Source organism: Sabethes cyaneus, chromosome 2 (genome assembly GCF_943734655.1).
Source record: "Sabethes cyaneus chromosome 2, idSabCyanKW18_F2, whole genome shotgun sequence".
Lineage (NCBI taxonomy): Eukaryota > Metazoa > Arthropoda > Insecta > Diptera > Culicidae > Sabethes > Sabethes cyaneus.
This window is the reverse complement of record NC_071354.1, coordinates 220,807,834-220,827,879: the sequence shown is the minus strand read 5'-3', so window position 1 is coordinate 220,827,879 and position 20,046 is coordinate 220,807,834. Positions and strand designations below refer to the sequence as shown.

General features: G+C 42.4%; 1 protein-coding gene across 2 annotated transcripts in view; it reads right to left on the bottom strand.

Annotated features, from left to right (window-relative positions):
* LOC128738317 (transcriptional coactivator yorkie) overlaps positions 1 to 20,046 on the bottom strand; it is a 51,464-nt gene that overhangs the window by 12,930 nt on the left and 18,488 nt on the right. For both annotated transcript variants that reach the window (XM_053833362.1, XM_053833363.1), the window contains exon 2: positions 1,501 to 1,649. In XM_053833362.1, the coding sequence (XP_053689337.1) occupies positions 1,501 to 1,649 (149 nt within the window). The remainder of the gene's footprint in view (positions 1 to 1,500; positions 1,650 to 20,046) is intronic.

Here is a 20,046-nt window from a genome sequence, read left to right as displayed (position 1 = left end):
AGCTGCTCTTATTAACTCCCATCCCAGCAGCACAACGCGCTAGCATTAATCATTCGAGCGCGAAGATGTGTGCGGCTGCCACCTAGATACAACGGGCCAAGTATGGTGCGAAATTTTATGGGTTTTTGAGCTGTCGTTATCTGTAACAGACGTCACGCAGTTCTTTAAAGCTGACTTGAACACCGAACAAAGCGAAAATTCTTAGAAACAGTTGCTTGATTGGCAAAGCCAACTGACAACTGTTATAAAGTTTATAGTCTTTTGATAACGACTGAATAGATTATTACTAAAAAATGCTTACGATCACAACTATGTGGGTGTAAATCAAAATTTTCATAACAATATCTTTATGAATGAACGAAAAAATAGAAACTACGTTTGTTTACTTACTGATAGTATTTCCGAAACCCCAAATAAACTAACCTCGCATCAGCTTTAGTGGTGGTATTCCGAACCGTCTGAGACGGCGTTTTCGGTTTACCAGTATTTCTCGGAAACGGTTTCATGATATGATTTCATGAATGAAATCAATCCATCGGAATCGGACCCGTCGAGACGTTGTACGTATACGTGTATTGCCGATCAGCGATAGCGCAGCTTAAGTAAATAAATAAACCCTTTGAACAAGTTACACTTTACCGATTGCGAGGCGAGAATATTTGTCCATTCAGACGCGGCCTTATCTGTGCCGCGCATTGCCGTCTCGGTTTGGTGGAAACAAACTGATAGCCTCATGTCAATTTGATTTTGAAAGCAAGCCCAACTCTGTATATTTATACCGAAGAAGAGTATCACTATACTGTAAAGAGAGATTAGGAACCGGCTTCTCGACTTCCGTTTGAAATGTCGCCTTCCGGTGAACTGTAAACAAGCACTTTCTTTTTCACCGCTACCGAGAGATATGATTAATTCAAATTATTCTGAAAACAATATTCTATCGATATGTTTATGAACGTCATTCAAGCGCCTCTCTTAGTCACATCCAACGTCAGTATCGGAAACAAAATTTGCTCTATTCCAGCTAAACTAACACAGCGAATATGTTGGTAACTACAATCCACCTCATTGTTTGAGAATTTTACTGCTTTTTCCCTTAACACATTTTTTGTCAGACTGGCTAAATTATACTTATAATAATGCTTATTGTATTTCATTTTGATTTATGTTTGCCTAAGTCTTAAGATACCAATTTCATTAGAAAAATCATAAGGTTGTGCAACAAACAAAAGCCAGAACACCTCGTCCAGGATGATAGTGAAAGTGCGCAGTGTTAGCATGTAAAAACAAACAGACAGGGTTTTTCTCGAGTAGGGTAGTACATATTAGTCACATGAATGGCAGTGTAACAATAACGTCCGAACGACGGATAATAATTGAAGTGCCGATAAAGTACAAGTACCATTTAGACAACAGAAAAAAAACTAATTTAAAACGGTATTTTCCACCGATGGAAAAGTACTGCAATTACTGTGTGGATACATGGACAAATTGGACACTCACCATTGGGCGGCGTTGGTGACGAGATGGTGGGACTTATCAGCGTCTGGGACCCCGTGTTGAAAAGGGTTTCCACACTGGACTGCTGCTGGAATTGCTCTTGCAGGGCGGTGATGCGGGGATCCTCCCACGTGGTGGTTCGTGTGTTGTGACTGTGGAAAATTAACAGAGAAAGAGAACGTCAGGATTAGTAAAAATCAAGTGTGAAACGTTCGGGTACTGGAGTTGGAAATATCCATTATACACTGTTACCAAGGTGACATTTTGTTTGTAAACATTATAACTGTATAACCGCGATGACATGACTACTAGACGGCATCTTGGGTTATCCCCATGACAGTCCATGAACTAGTGCATGGCCAGGTATGCTATGCTTGCTTGGTATGCTTCAATAAGTACCCACTTTTTAATAAAAATATTTTTAAAGAATTGGAACAAAATGCTGCGAGCAGCATCCTATGTACTGTGGTCTTTGAAACTGTTCCAGGGACAGAAGATACGGTGTTCTCTCACGCAAGAGGAATTGTTCTAAGCCGTGAACTGGATCTGGCACCAACACCCCGTACCCAGTAGGGATCAGAAACAAGCCAGCTGTCCAAAAGCAGCTCATTGTATCAGCTGACACCATTTATCGACCAACAATCGAGTCGGAATGTACGGAACTATCGTGGTATTACTAGCCTGTCTGCTGCATCCAAGCTGTTTGAAATAGTAGTGAGTAATTTCACCCTCGCTAGAACAAAATGCTATATCTCTACCGACCAACACGGATTTATGCCTGGTCGATCCGTAAGCACGAACCTAATGGATTTCACGTCCACCTGTATAACCTCCATGGAACAAAAATCACAGATTGACGTGATTTATACTTATCTGAAAGCCGCGTTCGATCGTGTTGACCATAAAATACTGCTGCAGAAATTTTCCCGGCTTGGCGCATCTCAGAATTTTACGAAATGGCTCAGTTCGTATTTGTGCGGCAGAGTTCTACGTGTGCAGCTCGACTCCTGTTTCTCTTCTCAGTTCACCAACTGCTCGGGTGTCCTTCAAGGCAGCAACATGGGACCTCTCCTGTTTGTGTTGTTTTTCAACGATATTGCGACGCTGCTTGGTGTGGGATGTAAACTTATGTATGCAGCTGATCTGAAATTATATTCGGTGATTCGTTCTATAGATGACTGTGTCCGGCTGCAGAGGCTTTTAGATTTGTTTGTAGATTGGTGCAGAAAAAACAGGCTTATGATCGCGTCGCATCGCATTGCCAATCCAATCGTCTACAACTATCAAATAAATGGGCATGTACTCACTAGAGTTGATGAAATTACCGACCCGGGGGTACTACTTGACGCCAAACTCGCCTTCAACTTGCATCGCACCACTGCAATAGCAAAAGTTTCTCGACAACTAAGTTTCATCGCTAAATTCGCTCGTGATTTCAATGATCCTCACTGTCTGAAGGCACTATATTGTTCATTAGTACGTCCACTCATTGAAAATGCTTGCTTGGTATGGTGCCCTTACCAGCTGGCATGGAATCTACGCATCGAACGAGTTCAAAAACGTTTTGTGAGGCTTGCGTTAAGAGATTTACCTTGGTGTGATCCAGCAAATCTACCGCCGTACCCCAATAGATGTTGTCTCCTGGGTCTCCAGACACTCGAGCATCGCAGGAAAGTTCAGCAAGCAGTGTGTGTGGCGAAGATATTAAATGGCGAGGTCGATTCACCGACAATCCTGTCTGTCTTAAACTTTCGTGCGTCGCAATGCTCACTCCGGTCGACCGGATTACTGCAGCCGCGATTCCACCGGACAACCTTTGGATCTTACGACCCAATAACGGCCTGCATTCGAACTTTCCCCGCCGTTGAAAGCCTCTTTGAATTCAACGAACCGTCGTATAAGTTTGTACAAAAATTAAATAGTGTAAGATTTTTATGAACATGACTTAGAATATTCAATAAGAAATTTTTGTTAGTTGAATTTTAATTAAACAAATAAACAAATAAGCAAGGGGTTATTCGGATGAATAGCAGAATTGGGGCTGCGCCTACTACCCCGTTCGAAGCTAAGTATCCCGTGATCTTACCGTCAAAACATCGAATAACATTCCTACTCGTCGACAGCTACCACCGTCGTTATTTGCACCGTGACAACGAACGGTGCTCAATGAACTGCGTCAAAGATTTTGCATTCCTCGGCTCCGTACTTTAATCAAGCAAGTGGCGAAGAGTTGTCAACACTGTAGGATCTACAAAGCAAAACCGAAAGCTCCGCTGATGGCATCACTCGCCAGCGTTCGACTCACACCCTTTATTCGACCTTTTACCCACACCGGAGTTGACTATTTTGGACCGCTCTTGATAAAACAGTTGCGCAGTCTAGTGAAACGATGGGTGTGCCTCTCTACATGTCTTTCCACTAGAGCTGTGCACGTGGAAATCGCACACAATTATCTACCGAAGCGTGTGTGATGGTCATACGGAGGTTCGTTGTACGCCGTGGAGCTCCTAGTTTATTCTACTCCGACAATGGAACGAATTTCGTCGGAGCGAACAACCTGCTGGAAAAGCACAGAAACGCCAGAAACCAGAAACCAGAATGCCGCAATCTCTTGGAATTTCAATCCGCCGTCAGCGCCTCACATGGGCGGCTTGTGGGAGCGTATGGTACGCTCCATAAAGGCCGCGCTTGCGGCAATGGCAGATTACCCCCACCATCCAAATGACAAATTGAGTGGACAAATTTTGGCAAAGGTGGATCGTCGAATATCTTCCCACACTGACTCGGCGTACGAATTGGTTTCAACCAGTGAAAGCTCTGGAACCTAGCGATGTCGTCGTAGTGGTCGACCAGAAGACTCGGAATGGCTAGATACGTGGCAGGATTCTTGAGGTGATCAAAGGGTCAGGAGGTCAAGTTCGCCGAGCGGTCTTTCAAACGGCGTAAGGTTTGATTACCAGACCTGCTGTCAAGATAGCGCTGTTGGACGTTCTAGTACCCTCAGGAAACAGTTTAAATAAAAGTCTGGATCCCCGGGACTCCAAGGGCGGGGGGATTTTGACGAACCCACTGTGCAAATAGTGACAACCAGTACGTGTGTCCCTTGTAATATCCAGCTCAGTGACAGTTCAATATATGCTAACGTCATGCTACGGCCGAGAACTGTCACATGGAGCATAAATGAACCGACAACGTGGACGATTCAACAGGAAAACGATATTGTAAACAACTGGTGGTCTAATAGAAGATTTTGTAGTTTTTTAAGTGAAAATTTGTAATATTAAGATGCTTCAGCTTGCCTAAACGGCCAATAACTAGTAGTTCTCCTAGTTTGTTACAAGTAGGTAGATATTAATCTTTGCGGGAATATGGTAGAATACCTTAGTTTTTCCATGCAGAATATACCTGTGGAGAACAGGTCTTGATAAATCGTATTGGTACAGCAAACAAATATCAACTATATAACATAAGAAATTACATGTTTACTCCAAAAATAAAAGTATGAAAAATTTTAGAATTTCCGAACTAGGGGCTCGTTATGAGTCAGGTAACACAGTAGGGTTTAGCCAATGAATAATACTAAATCTGTCACTACTCATTTACAGTTTCATTGACCACCGACAAGAAACCCGAAAACAAAGAAAGGGATTGCTGGAAGTTTTAAAGTAGAAGTTGTGCCGGATCGTCACGTGAAGCACAAACTGACGGCACAGAATCGCTCAAGGATGCTCTACGAGAAATTGCTCAAACAAAAAGTTGGCGAATCACATGCTAACAACTCAGGAATACTCGGTTTTACCCGTTTTACTATCTCACAGATCGAACGTGTCAAATTATCGGGTTCACACGAGCGTCCCTCTGCGCACACCTACTCTGCACAGGTGCGCACGTACCTACCGGCGGCGCGGCGCTGTTATTGTGACCGTCTTCTAATCGTTAAACAGTGCAGGCAACGTAGACGTGCTTTTTCTGTCGTAAGATTGAACGCACAGGTCTCGGAGGGTTTATCGTTCACCAGACAGTGCATTGTGTATTGTCCGTTCTATCCTTTCAGAATAACCGGATTCATAAGAGACTGGCCGGCCGAGCCGACAACCGCCGACAGAGCGCGGTGCTGCTAACAAAACAGCTCAGCAGAGCGTCACCATCCATGGGCAGAAAGATCCAGAAATGTGCTGTTTATTCATTTCGGATTTCTCGGAACCGAATTCTATCAAAAAAGATAATAAATTACTGCCAGTCTCGGCTGGCGGCTACGGCGGTGGTATCTGTAGTTAGTCTGGGATGTGTGAGCCGCCATCGTCATTATCATCAGCATCATCATCACCAGCGTCGTCGTGATCAAGATCGTCGCCTTGTGATTTAGAAGAAGCAAGCAAACGCTGGCAGCAGCATCAGATTGCCTACCATCATAAGTAAAATTTCTAAAGAGTTGAGCCGCATCGATGCTGTTGGTTTCGACGTTCTACTTTACGCTCGAGGTTAGACGATATGTAAATTGGATCGGTTTTTTTTCTGAGGGCTCGATTTTGATTACGAATATCTATGATGTGAAAGATGACACCGACCACCAGTATACAGTTACAGCGTCGATTAGCGCCACTTGACGTTGTGACTGCCAGGCTCAACTTTCTATAACAAATGATATCGATTTTGAATAAAATCAAATACATTTGAGAATTAATTTTAATTTCACCTAGCAACGTTCGCTGATCCTATTTTCGGCTGAACACACAATCATTCTTTCAAACAATTAGAGGATTAATTAAGAATAAACTTGCGCCACACAACTGAAGTCGTGAGAAACTTGCTGGAAGACACATCCCATCACAAGACCGCATAACAGCGAAAGCTGAACACATAAAAAACGTGCAAAACAAAGATAATATCCCAAAACCGAGATTTGCTTTGTGTGCACCTTTCAGCCTCTAAAGGATCTTCCAAGAAAGCAAAAAAAAAAGCTTTGAATCCGTATTCGACCGACCAAAACAATAGGCCCCGAAGGTTTTCATTGAGAAAATGCCATTTCCGACAATGAATATCGTACCAAAAGGATGCTGCTATTGATGAGCCCTGGACGAAGACAACACAGCCTTCAACAAAAGCAAAAGCATTCACACGTTATTCTGAGAATCTTCTTTTTTTATTTGCTGCCGATGTCATTTCTAAAGAGCAATCAATTGCCTCGAAAAAAAAAATAAATGAACACTCGGCGGCGGCGCTGCGACTGCGACACAGTAGGCGCCCTCTCCGGTAAAAAGGTTTCTATTTTTGCTTAGCGATTAGCAGCACTTCAAAACCAGAACGGCGCGGCGTCGTCGTCGTCGTCTACCTACCTATACCAGTACAATGAGATGTGATGATTCGCTTTGCGTCGTGTTGGTCACAGATCTTCCTGCCAGATGATCCACTTTACTTAGTGTTTCTCACCTGAAACGGTCGGTCGAGCCGGTGCACCGATCGGACACATCATGCTATAACATATGTAAGTAGATATATATTTCGAACGGTCACCATCGCAGCGAGGTTGTTTTGACTGAACATTTCCGCTTCAGTCTGAGCTTTGCCGATCGTGTTGTCATCCTCGAACGGCACTGTGGAGTGCCGATGATTCGATGGCGCATGCGCCTTTTATTCGACTTGCCATCCGCGAATACGAGAGACAGTTCTGAATTTGTTGTGATTTCTTCGCGGGCATACCCCGCGCGCCCCCCTGTCGGATGCTGCCTGCTGGCAGCAGCACACTTCTGAAAGCAACGAAAAATACGCTCTATTTTTATTTACGATTTGTCATACAAGTGGCGCCTTCAGATTTCATCATGTAATTTTATTTACTTTTCTTCGAAAGTCGTTCGCTCGCACTCCCGCGCGTTTTCAATAGTACGCGGCAAGATATTCATAATGCTAATTTATTTTTATGCCACAGCTTCTAGGAAATTAATCCTGTTCGGCATCGATCGCGGAATACGTCCCGTTTGGAAACCTCCTCCTCTCAACTCAAGCAAGCAAGATGGGAAGGGAATGGCCAACCTTGAGACGAAATACGCAGCACAGAAATACATCATCCATCGTCAGCCTGTGCGCGCTTGGCTGTCGGTTTCGGTGAAACACGAATGTTGCTGCACCTAGCAAAACGACGACGACGATCGGCAGATTCTTGGATAACAGCTGAATTATTCCAGCAGGAACACATAAAGAGCTTCTGTCTTGATCCTGCCGAGAATCAATACATCAAGCCGGTCGCATTATAACCACTTAGATTGCCAGCTGACCGTTGAACAAGGCGATTAAATCACCGCAGATCTCGAGAGATTGTAAATTTGTCGCCGTCTGCTGGGTGATGTATATTTTTTTTGTCTAGGTTATTTTCGGGATGGCGCACATACACGTAGGACTACAATTACTGCCGTCCGCTCTGGCTCTGATGCCGGCTGTCGGCGGCAACGCCAAACGCACTGTGATGACTGTTTCAATTTAGATTGTGCGATGTCGTTCGCTTCGCTTCGAAATTGAAACGGTAAATTTTGCCAACTGGCTTGTTGGTTGGTGCATGGTGGAATATTGTGATTTAGAATAGAACACCGCTGAAATTGATAGTAAAACTGGCTGGGTAACCCAGCTGGACTTTCTTCTATTTGGCGGAATGATGCTGTTACACAAGCTGTACTGAAAATAAAATCTAGAAACATCAAATCCAATTAACCTGAAGTTCAGCTGAGCGAGCCAATGCCAACACTATCAATACAGAAGGCGGATTTTCTTTCTCAGCTTCATGAAAATTAATACCCACAATATTAGGTTCGATAACGAGCCTTTTTTCCCACAACGATGTATGTGCCATAACTTCCAAATACATTTTACAACATTGACAGATTTGAACAAAAAGTTCGATTCGGTCTCGGAATTGGTGCCGCAATGCAACAACGTGTAGGTACGGTGGATCAGGCAGGCAGACGGGCATCAACCAACAACGCACCGCACCGGTTGTTGAGCATTAGCCTGTGTGTTAATTCAGTTTTATGACAACTTCCTGCTTCAAATATTTATAACTTTGAGAGCTCGTGCGAGCCGCAGACGGACGACGCGACGCTCACACGAAAATTCACTGAACGCAAAACCACACGCGAGCTGGCACTCTGGCAGGCTGAGCTGAGCCGTCGAACCGGGTCACTAACTCAACAAGACTCAAGAGGCGAGTGTGGGATCGGAAACACCCAAACCGTGATGCCTTGTTTTTTTTTTGTTCTCTCAATGCAGGAACTGCAGATTAGGGTCAGCTACAGATGCTACGGTGGTGTTTCTGCGAAATAAATTCACTATCACCCGGCTCAAAACAAACAACAAATTACTTGTTTAGGTAGTTTCCGTAGCAACTGTGACTGTGAAATTGAAATTGATGTTTTAACTGTCTATGCTCTATTGAGTGGTAAAAATTTTATTCAATCCATTTGGTGATAAAGAAACAGATCACATCTATATCAAAGTTGTTTTCACAAGCATCAGATCAGATCAATCAACGATGAAGCATCAGATAGGGATTAACAGTTGAGTAAGCCTTCTTGCTCACTCCGCCTCTGGGCGTCTTGTTCCTACCGGATTTGAAACGAACACCATCTTTGCAGGGTAGTTGTTCGGCATTCGTGCAACATGCCCTGCCCATCGTATCCGTACAGCTTTAGCCATCTTTTGAATACTGAGGGCGCCATAGAGCTGTGCGAGTTCATGGCCCATGCTCCGCATCCATACTCCGTTCTCCTGTACGCTGTATGTGAGCCAATTTTCGATGTGGAAGTCGTGAATCTGCTCGTCCCAATCGACGGATGCTCTCCAGATCTGCAATAGGCTTCGGAGAAACATCAGGAAGTGACTGATCAGCCCCAGCGGATCGAATACCATCATCAAAGTCCTCAGCACTTCGCGATTTGTAGGCCGTTTACGCCCAGACAGCAGGCCATGGCGGGGAGACAGCTTGTATGTAAAGCAGTCCGCTGCAGTATTCCACCACATTCCGAGCACCTTTTCAGTGGTATCTGCTTCTCCAATGCTCAGGTTTTTCTCCTTGGTTTCTTCCCCGTCTAGCGCAGCACCCACCGCCGATGAGTTGGAGACCCAATTTCGTATTTCAAACCCACCAGATTCGTGGGTTCTCTTCACATCCATCGCCAGTTGGATTGCATTCTCCACTATATCAGCACTGATCAGCATGTCGTCCACGTAATGCTGATGAACAATGGCATAGACGGCTTCTGGATACTCCTGCTCAAATCGCATCGCGTGGGTGTTTTTAACATACTGAGCGGTGCTTGGAGAGCAGCTCGCGCCGAACGATATTACTTGCATGACGTACGTGCTGGGAGCTGTGTCTGCTTCATTCTCCTTCCACAGGAAGCGTTGACAGTGCTGATCCTACGATCTCATCCTCACTTGATGATACATTTCCCGGATGTCCCGGAGACAGTCACACGAAACTCCCGAAACCTTAATAGGACCGTTAGGAGAGAGGTCAACTGATCGGCGCTTGTGAAGCATGGAATTCAAAAACACTCCGTACGAAGTCGCTGTCGCATCCCAAACAAGCCTTGTTTTGCCGGGTTTGTTGGGATTGACTACAGGAAACATCGGAAGGTACCAAACTCGGCCACGTGTCATCTCTAGTTCCTTTGCTGAGAGTTTCCTGATATAGTCCTAGGCCAAATAATCGTTCACTTTCGCGTTTAGCGCCAGTGCTAGATTCCCGTCCTTCTGCATTCGCCGATCAAGGCATTCCCACCGTCGCAGCGCCATCGATCTGCTGTCCGGAAGCCGGACGTTGTCATATCGCCAGAGAAGGCCGGACTCGTAGCGTCCATTCGTACGCGACACTTCATCACATTGCCCAAGCTTGCATGGTCCAGACCGATGAGAAGTCGCGGGCTGACCTCTTGATATGATTCCAGCGGTAAGCCTTGCAGATGACGATACTTTTCCTGCAGCTCAGGTATCCGTAACGTTTGCGGTCGAAGTTCTAAGCTTCCGACAGTGTGCACTTCGGAAAGCTGGAACTTCTCAATGGGATTCGTGACGCTGGAGATGTAGAAGTTTAACTTTTGGGACTGGCTTTCCATTTGGTTAGTGCCTCCAGTCCATCGGAGACATAGGGACTTCGTAGGTCCTTCTACCCCTAGTTCTCTGGTAAGACTGTCCTCCATGAGTGTGAGTTTTGATCCGTCGTCAACAAAGGCGTAGGTTCGCACTACCTTCGAAGGCCCGTGAAGTACAACTGGCACGATCCTAAACAGGATTTTAGACTGCCATTGGTGTATGTTACAGCTACTATTGGTAGCTTAATCCCCGCGGTGCTGTGGAGGCGTTGATGCCGGAGCAGCAGATGAAGTGGATGAATACCTTTTTGCGTCGTGGAGAAGTGAATGGTGAAGGAAGGAACAGTCGTCAACCCCGCACGCCTTGTTCTGCTTGCATGGACCGTTATGCCTCCGTAGACACTTTCGACACACCTTAAACTCCCGTACAATTGCCCACCTCGAGTCATAGCTGAGTTCTTTGAACCGCTTACACTGCGCTAAGGTCGAACAATTTCCTTTGCAGTCTACGCAATCCCTGACGGGCTCCTTAGAAGTAGGCTTACTGCACTCTGCAGAGACCGACGGCTTTCTCGGTGACTGGTAGTGCTCTTCGGAGTGAAGATTCAAGTAACCGTCTCTCTTCGAAACCCTAGGACGGTGATCACTGCCCGTAGCAATTGAAATCGTAAAATAAAGCTTGCTTCATTTAGAATTGGAACTAACTTTTGCTCATATTGTGGCGCTCTTGGTGGACGGATTTGGAAGTTCTTGGCGCCCACGTGTCGGAAATTTTGTTGGCTTCATATATTTTTGACATTCCGCAAAGCGATTATATTTTGTAAACAAACAACATGGAAGTCGAAAGAAGGGAAAACATTGTGCACATTGGAAAATCCATTGTAATCTGCATCTAGGCAAGCTAAACAGCTGAAATTGCCCAGAAATACTGGTTGGCGCGTTATCAAACGGTATAAGGAAACATTGACGACGGTTCGGAAGCCCCAAGCTAATCATCGGAGTGGAACTGTCGACCGGAAACCGCGTGGTAAGATTTTGAAGACCATCAAGAAGAATCCTAATCTGTCGGACCGTGATTTGGCCAGAAAATTCGGTGCTGCCCATAGTAGGCCGTGAGGAGATTTCGACTCCGGGAAGAAATCAAATCGTATCGAGCTAGCAAACAGCGAAACCGAACCGTAAAACAGATCAGAGTGGCCAAAATTCGTGCTCGAAAGCTATACACCAGGCTTGCACGAAAATTTATGATTTGGCAGGGCATTTGCAGCTGTGACAGAAAAACGAAAGTTTTCGCTACAAATAAGGCAATGACGTCGGAACTGTACCAAAAGGAGTGTCTCCAAAAACGAATTTTGTCGTTCATTCGATCCCACCACCATCCCGTGATGTTTAGGCCAGATTTGGCAAGCTGTCAATGGTATGCAGAGAAAGGGGTTCAGTTTGTTCCGAAAGACCTTAACCCACCCAATTGCCTCCAGTTCCGCCCTCTTGAAAAATACTGGGCAATCATGAAGAGGAGGCTCAAGGCAAAGGGAACAGTTGTCAAAGACATCAATCAGATGAAGACCTGGTGGAATAAGATAGCCAAAACGATGGACGAAGAAAGTGTGCGCCGCCTAATGAGCCATATTACAGGAAAAGTTCGAGAATTCCTTCGAAACCATGACGAATAATTTTATCCGTATTTTTTCTTAAAAGTATAAAGAAAATGCTACATTTGTGTGTTTTCTTACACTTGAATTCAATAATAAATAACTGAAATACACGCAATTGTTTTTGTTCCAATACTTTTTGAAGCAAACGTTAGTATCTTTTGACCTGAAAACTAGGGTCGATTCAGGCGTTACATAAAGATATTAGATCTTGGTTAGATAAAGTCAGCTTTTCTCTAAAAAAGGACTATCAAAAAATCAATGGACTAATTTTGAAAATAATAAAAATCTCAATTACGGTTGATATCTTAGCAAGCTGGAAAACCGCGTAGCGTACGCTGTAAATTTCATTGAGAAACCAGTTTAGATCAGTTTCGCACTATGCTGTTTTTTTTTCAGTATCATTCACCGTTCAGTTACTCTGCGAGTAGATCTGCGAAGATATTGATGAAAAACGTTTATTTTTAGAAGATTGTAGTGGAAAAGTGAAAAAGTTGGAAAGGTCTCTTCTCAATCCAATGCGTGTGCAGATCGTTTTTTACGCGTCTGTTTTTGTTTTGCTCGCTGGTTCGATTCACGAAGGTGTAGGTATACTAGCAGGTGGATGCTTATCAGCAAGAGCGTATCAGATTTTTTTGCTTATTGACTTGTGTAGGTTAGGAATCAGAAGCTCCAAATGTGTTCACCTTTTGATATACCACCAAAAGGTAGATAGATAACTTCAAAAGATGGTCCTGTGATGGTGCAGTCAAGTGTAAATGTGACCTACAACAACTTATCCTATACTGCATGGCAAACTACGTCAGAAATCAGAGGGATTCGATATTAACTTGGATGGACCGTAGCAGGTGATGAACGAGACTGAAACATGGCCGGCACGCATGGTTGTTTATGAATCAGTTCAGCTGGGGCATATAAACAAACAATACTTTAAGTGAGAGTTCGAGAAAAATAAAACACTTTACCTTATTTGGTGATTGCTGAAGCACGCTTTCAACTGGTGAGTTGGCGGTGTTCTCATTCTATCGTTAAGTGGGTGAAGCCAGTATGCCAAACTTGAAAATGTTCGAACGTAATTTTTTATATCTTTTTTATGTATTCTCTGTCATCCGAAGTTAATCTTTATAACCATTCTTTTGTGCAGCTTAGTGAATACATGAAAAAGTCCCCTGCCTGACGGTAACAAACACCCAAAGTTTTTATTCAATTACTACGAAGACTTTACTGTTCTTGGGTCACATCTGTTTATGCATGTAATAATGTAACCATTTTATAGGTCCGGGGTGGAGTCAAAAAACCTCCCACTAAGAGATCAAAATAAGAAAAACGGGCTTTGCAACACATGGGTTTCCGTAGAGGAAATAGACCTATCAAATAGCTGCGTGACAAAAGGCATAGTGCTGGCAAGGAGGGGGGAAGGGATGCCTGATAAGATCGTAGAGGGCGTTTAAATGAGGAAAAAAGTCCGAATCTTCAATATTCTTTTATATATGAATCTTTGGCTACGCCCCTGGTACATATTCAACGATAGGTCATATTCACTAGACCTTGTATGAAACGTCAAAAGGGAGTTGGTCGATAAGCAACATTATTTACACTTACCGGAGATGCTGAGCATCTCCTTCCACAATCTAAACCGGATGAAACAATGGTTAAATAAGCTCATATTGCAGCATACTCCCGATATGTGAGAAAAAGAACCCGCTTGTTATCTACGATGTGTTGCTAAGCGGACCAAGGTTGGTCGCTCCACTCCGTAATGTTATTGGATATTAAAAATAGCACAAAAATAACCCAAAATCCATACATAAATTATAAACATGATTTGTATCATGTTCAATTTAGCATTGACTTTGTATTAGTTTTTACTCCACAGAAACGTTAATGTTGATTTTTTATGGCAATTTGCGTTTATATTTATTGGCGTACCACCCCAACCCCCAAGAGAGGGTACATAAAATAAAAAATATGGGTATGAAATTGTTCGAAAAGAAACAATATTTGAACAATATTTTTACAGTATTGCTAATAGCTCAATTAGTAACAAAATTTAGCATCGCTTCCCAGCCATTATTATAATGATATGAGGTCAGATGTTCTCCAAATCGTTTCAACCGAATCACGAGCCGATGTTCGAGGATTTTCATTGCGAAGGTGCAGGAGCGTGTCATAAACTAAAGGTGGGGCGACCTTCCAGAACAATGTTTTGGCCTGAAAAATCTGAGTAATTGTAGGATGTTCATAATTCTGAACTTCCGGGTGTAGTTTGAATTCAAATCAAAGTTGAAATTAGGCTAGAAATCAGACGTGGAATTGGACTAGACATAAGAGTTGAAATTCAACTTGAAATCAGATTTGGCCACAGAAGATTGAATTAAACTCCAATGTGAACTAATATGGACTTCAAGCTTTACTTCGAATAAACTGGAAATTGGACTTCAATTTGGATTACACTCAAGTCGCTTTTTACGCGAAGGATACGTCCCGCGTAAATCAAAACCGTATAAATTTCGAAAATCGCGTAAAAAAACCGCGTAAATTGCGAAATTCACGTAAAAAAACCGCGTAATTTCCAAAATTCACGTAAAAAACCAAAATTTCGCGTAAAAAAAACTATGTGGATTTCAACACTACGCAAAAAATAGACGTTTTGAGCACATCCGCGTAAATTCCGAAATTCGCGTAAATTCCGAAAATCGCGTAAAAAAAACACGTAAATTCTGAAATTCGCGTAAAAAAACCGCGTAAATTCCGAAATTCGCGTAAAAAAACCGCGTAAATTCCGAAATTCACGTAAACATAGTCGCGTAAAAAGCGACTTCAGTATAATTTGGACTGGAAGTTTTGCTTAGAATTTAACATGAAATCAGACTCGAAATGAAGCTTCCACTTAAATTGAATTCAACTTGTAATTGGACTTGAAATTAGACGTGAAATTGAAGTTTAAAGTCAACTTGAAATTGGAATTTTAGTCTTACTCTTTCACACGTTTTCCCTCTTTTTTGTTCCGTTTTATCTCGTTTTCTACCTATTTTTCTGCCCCGTGTTTCTTGTTCTATTGTATTCTGTCTCATTTTTTCAAATTTTCATTCCTGTTTTTCATCTTGTTTTTCACTCATTTTTTTATTATTCTCCTTCCCGTTTTTCGCCTTTTCTTTTAATTTTTTTTTCGTTTCCACATTTAATCTTTGTTGAAATTTTCTTATCTCCTTTTCGTTTTCATCTGTTCTGTTTTTCCATTTTTTCTTCTTTTCTGTCAAGTTTATTCTGTTTTGGCTCCTTTTTTCTCTCGTTTGACGTCTTCTTCTCTCCTTTTTTACTTTTTTCTTTGATCCGTTTTTCTTTTCATGTTTTTATACTTCTGAACTTATTTCCCGTTTTCTGTCCCATCTTTCTCCTTTTATACCTATTCTTGTGTTCTTTTTCTATTTTTTTCTCCGTTTTTCCAGCTTTCGGTCACGGTTTTTTTTCCTTTTTTGTCCCGTCTTCCCTCCATTTGTCTTATTTTCCATACTTTATCTTCGGTTCTTTAGTTTTTTGCACGCTGTTTTCTCTTTTTCTGTTTTCTATCAAGATTTTCGCTTCATTTTTCATTTTTTTTCTTCTCGTTTCTTGTTGTTTCCCGTCCAGTTTCGTCTTTTTTATTGTTTTTCCCGGTCCCGTTTTTCACCTTATTCCCTTTTCAATTGTTTTTCTATTTTTTCGTCCTCAGCTGTTCCGTTTTTTTCCTTTCCGTTTTAATCCTTTTGTCTTCTGCTTTTATTTTTTTCTTTCCGTTCTCTTTTTATTTACCATTTATCTTTCCCTTCTTTTCTATTCCCTTTTTTTCTCCTTTCCGGTTCATTTTGTGCACATTTTCTTTCCGTTTTTCTCATTTATTTTATCATTTTTACTTCTTTTCTCCCGTTTATCTTCACTATTCTGTTCTCAATCTTTTTCTGTCTAGTCTTCTCGTTTACTGCCACTTTTTCTCTACCATTTTTTTGTATCCACCTTTTTTTATCTCTTTTTATATCCCGTTTTCCGTTCCATTTTGCCACGTTTTTTCTTTCAGTATTTTTCGTTTATGCCAGTTTTTCTTATTTTCTCTCTCGAGTGTTTCCTTTTTTCTCGTCCCGTTCGTCCAGTTTTAGTCACATTTTTTTCGTGCTCTTTTTCGTTTGTTCTCCTTTTGTTTAATTTTTATCTTTTTGCTTCTTTTGACGTAGGACTACTCCTTATCGCAGGTCGTCATTCCATAATTTAGATTCTAGTTACCGTCACGAAAATATGAGAGATTTTGAAAGTTCATAGCTCTGCCATTTATGAATGGATATTGCTGGTTTGTGGTTTTTATTATAATTTTCTTTTTCAATCACTTAATAGTGAAAATTAATGAAGAGCTGCAAGGTTATATTTCCCCATACATTTTTTTCGTGATTTCCTTGCTTCGTAGGCAGGATCACTAATCAATCGTACAATTTAAAGTAATTTCGATAACGATTAAAAAGTAAAGCCAAGTTGCTATATTCTGATATCAGAACTTGACCTTCTGTTTTCAAACGACAAATTGCGCAGACAGCTGCTAGAGTACAGAACAATTGCAATATTATAAATAAAAAATTACAAGAACTACAAATTAGATCAAAATTAGAAGAAAAGAGATGAAATTTTTAGGTTTTAGGATTAATATTTTTACTCTCTTTTGTCTACTTACGTTTTGAAGCGGATAAAACGAAAAGAAATTGCAAATATGTATCATTAAACTGCCTTTGTAAGCATTACCGCTTTTGCATTTAGTTGTAATGATACGCATAACCTTGGGGCTATAAACAAACAAACTTATTGTTTGATATCATGAACAAGTAGCACATATAGCGCATTGAATTCAAAATAAATCTTGTATTCAGAGCTATATACTGTTGAACTGCGGCAGGAAACAAACATGCACTTCGCCGGAGACCAGAGCGAAAACAGCAGCCAACCCCACGTTCTCTGGTTAGTCCCGATATGAAGAAAACAAATTTCTAAATTTAAATTTTAATTCATGCGTGGTCCCGTGGCTGTCCACGACTTACTATAGAGTTTAACGTAGGACTATACCAGTATTAGCCAGTAGACGAGAAACGTGTGGCGCTTTCGTACATGGGTGTGCAAATCAAAGTTGTTGACTTGTTATGCCCCGTAGTATGAAAAAAAAATAACACCGACAAACTGCCCAAAAGATGCGTGGACGGACATCAACGTGCGGCGGCCACTCGACCAGAGGCTAAGAATTGTTATGCCAAAAAATGCGTGAGCTTTACAACAATTGTGGTGTAATCTCAACGGTTGATTTAGTTAGTTTGACGCAATGTCAGCTAAGTTGCAGCACGAGCAGCAGAGCAGGAGAACCGGAAGAGCTAGGTATATCTGCGACGAGGAAAATCGCACGTGCCGCACAGTCGTCGGCTAGGTGAACTGAGCAGTTTGAGATTGGGAAGCATGCGCAACTCCTACACAAAAGATTTTTTTTTTTGCTCGCCAAATAACCAAAAAAAATCTAAGTAATAAAACCCAAAATATACAGAATTTTTGTAACTTAGCCGATCATAACCGATCATAACCGATATCGTACATAAAATTGTAGATAAATTTGGATCACTTTCGTTGCTTTCAGTAACTTTCGACTTCACTTTTGCATTATAATCAGTATTAAAGGGTGAAACGATAAAAATTAAGAGCGTTCGTTCGAAAACGAAGATCACTCTTCTTCCGGTCGCTACCTCCCGATGTTGGGCTTCCTAGCAGTCGTCTGACGTTCCCCGAACTCTTTAATAATGTTTGTCACAGTCAATCTGGCCATGTCCGCGAGGGATAAATTTAGACTTTGGTTATGTACAAGCGAAGTTTTGATACGCTGCTTTCTTTTTGAAATTATTACTGAATTCAACACACCTTTTAAGTTCAAGTCTAAAAACCAAATCAAAAGACCTTCATTGTTGTTTTTTTCCTCTCTCCGTGTAAACTTTTTCGGCGCTGCTGATGACGCTTTTGGCCCATCCAAGCAACCAAACAAACAAACCGTCCATCCTCTCCGATTCCATTTTTAGTACGACGACGGACGGTGAAATTGATATCCATCGCAACCTACTGCTAGGTGATGTGTGGAGATGAATCACACAGTCAGCCAGCCAGCCAGATAGCGCAGCAGCAGCAGCAGCAGCAGCAGCCAGCGGTAGCGATTATTTGGGAACCGGGGACACGACGACCGACGCGACGGTGCGTTCAGGTTGCTTGCCTCGAAGCGTCACCTCGCGAGGAAAGGCCCCGAACCGGTCAGTGCGGTCACTGCGCCTGTGTGACGTCACCGCACGGGGCCGCCAATATGTATTCCGTGACGCAGAAGCGCATCTGACAATCACATGGTCCTTCTTTGCGAGCGAAAACAGCCAATAAAGTTCAGATTGGGGATAAGCGCAAATGTTACACGGATCTAATGTGTAGGTTTGATGACCGGATAAACTAATAATTAGGTTAGAGGTATGTAAAAATAACAGTATGACGGCGTTAATTTAACGATTGATGGCATTTTGGGCGATTTATCGACAGCGATGTACCGACTGACGGAACAGTGAAGTTCGAATCCATAACGATCCGAATTTATTTGAAAGTTATACTTGACCAACATATAGCGTCTGTCTTCTGTCATCCTGCTTGCCAGCCATAAATCCCGTCTATCCCACAGTGAAAATTAGAATAAACTTTCATCCCACATGGGCCACAGCCTATGTGACCGCAGATTGGCCAGAATGACGAATAACTGTCAACGGACGAGAAACGAACGCTGGGCGTTACTTGATTAAACGCATGACAACAGTCCGACGCCGTAACCAGGCGGCGCGACGACGACGGCGTGGTGTGTGGAAATCAGTAAACATCGCCTACTTCAACACCGTACGAACAACGAACCGAATGCTGAGAAATATTGTGCTATATTAATCGGAACAAGAAAGGGGTCATTAAAACCATTCGCTTAGAGAGGTGCTGAGCTGAGATTTCGTTTTCAAACGCGGATGACGGCATCACGGTTTGCCCCGCAGTATCAATAAAGTATACACTTCCACCATTCATCCGAACCAGCTCCGAACTCGTGTATCCACTTTAACGCAAGCAGCTGTAGCAAAACGAACTGCTTGTTTACGCAGTAATAGTTACAAATCATCCCTAATGTAAGAAACCGCTCCCGGCGACGACTGCCTCTGCCCGGTCTGCCACCGCACCACCACACGAGGCTAAACATGTCGACTAAAATTCCGCCAGTTTGTGCGAAGAGATATTGAAGTACTCACTAATCCTGGTTGCTAATCCCTTGTCAGCGGTTCGTCGTCGTTGTCATCCACACAGTCGTTCGCCGTTCTTGAACTTGGAACAAGGATGATCTTGGGATGAGCTGAGAAATCAGCTTTTGAACACTATTTATTTTCGTCCTCGCTTGCGGTATTATGCATCAAAATCTACTAAATATCCAGATTTTATAAAGTCAATAAAAATGTGATAAATATTTATTGCAACCGTTCAGCCGTTGTTTTCGTAACAATTACACCTCATGTAGAGAGGCCTAAAATAATTTAGATGATTCGTTAAACAACCATCGAAGCAACAAAAAAAGAAATGTTATTAAGCTGATAACAGAATAATCGAAAGTCGCACTTTAATTGGGCAGTATAAATCAAATGTTGTGAATCAATTATCTTTTTTTATCTCACCCTACTGGGGCCACTCAGTATAATATTATCACTCATTCGTAAGGGCAAGGATGCTGCGGGTGGCTACTATAGAAAATCGATAAAACTGAA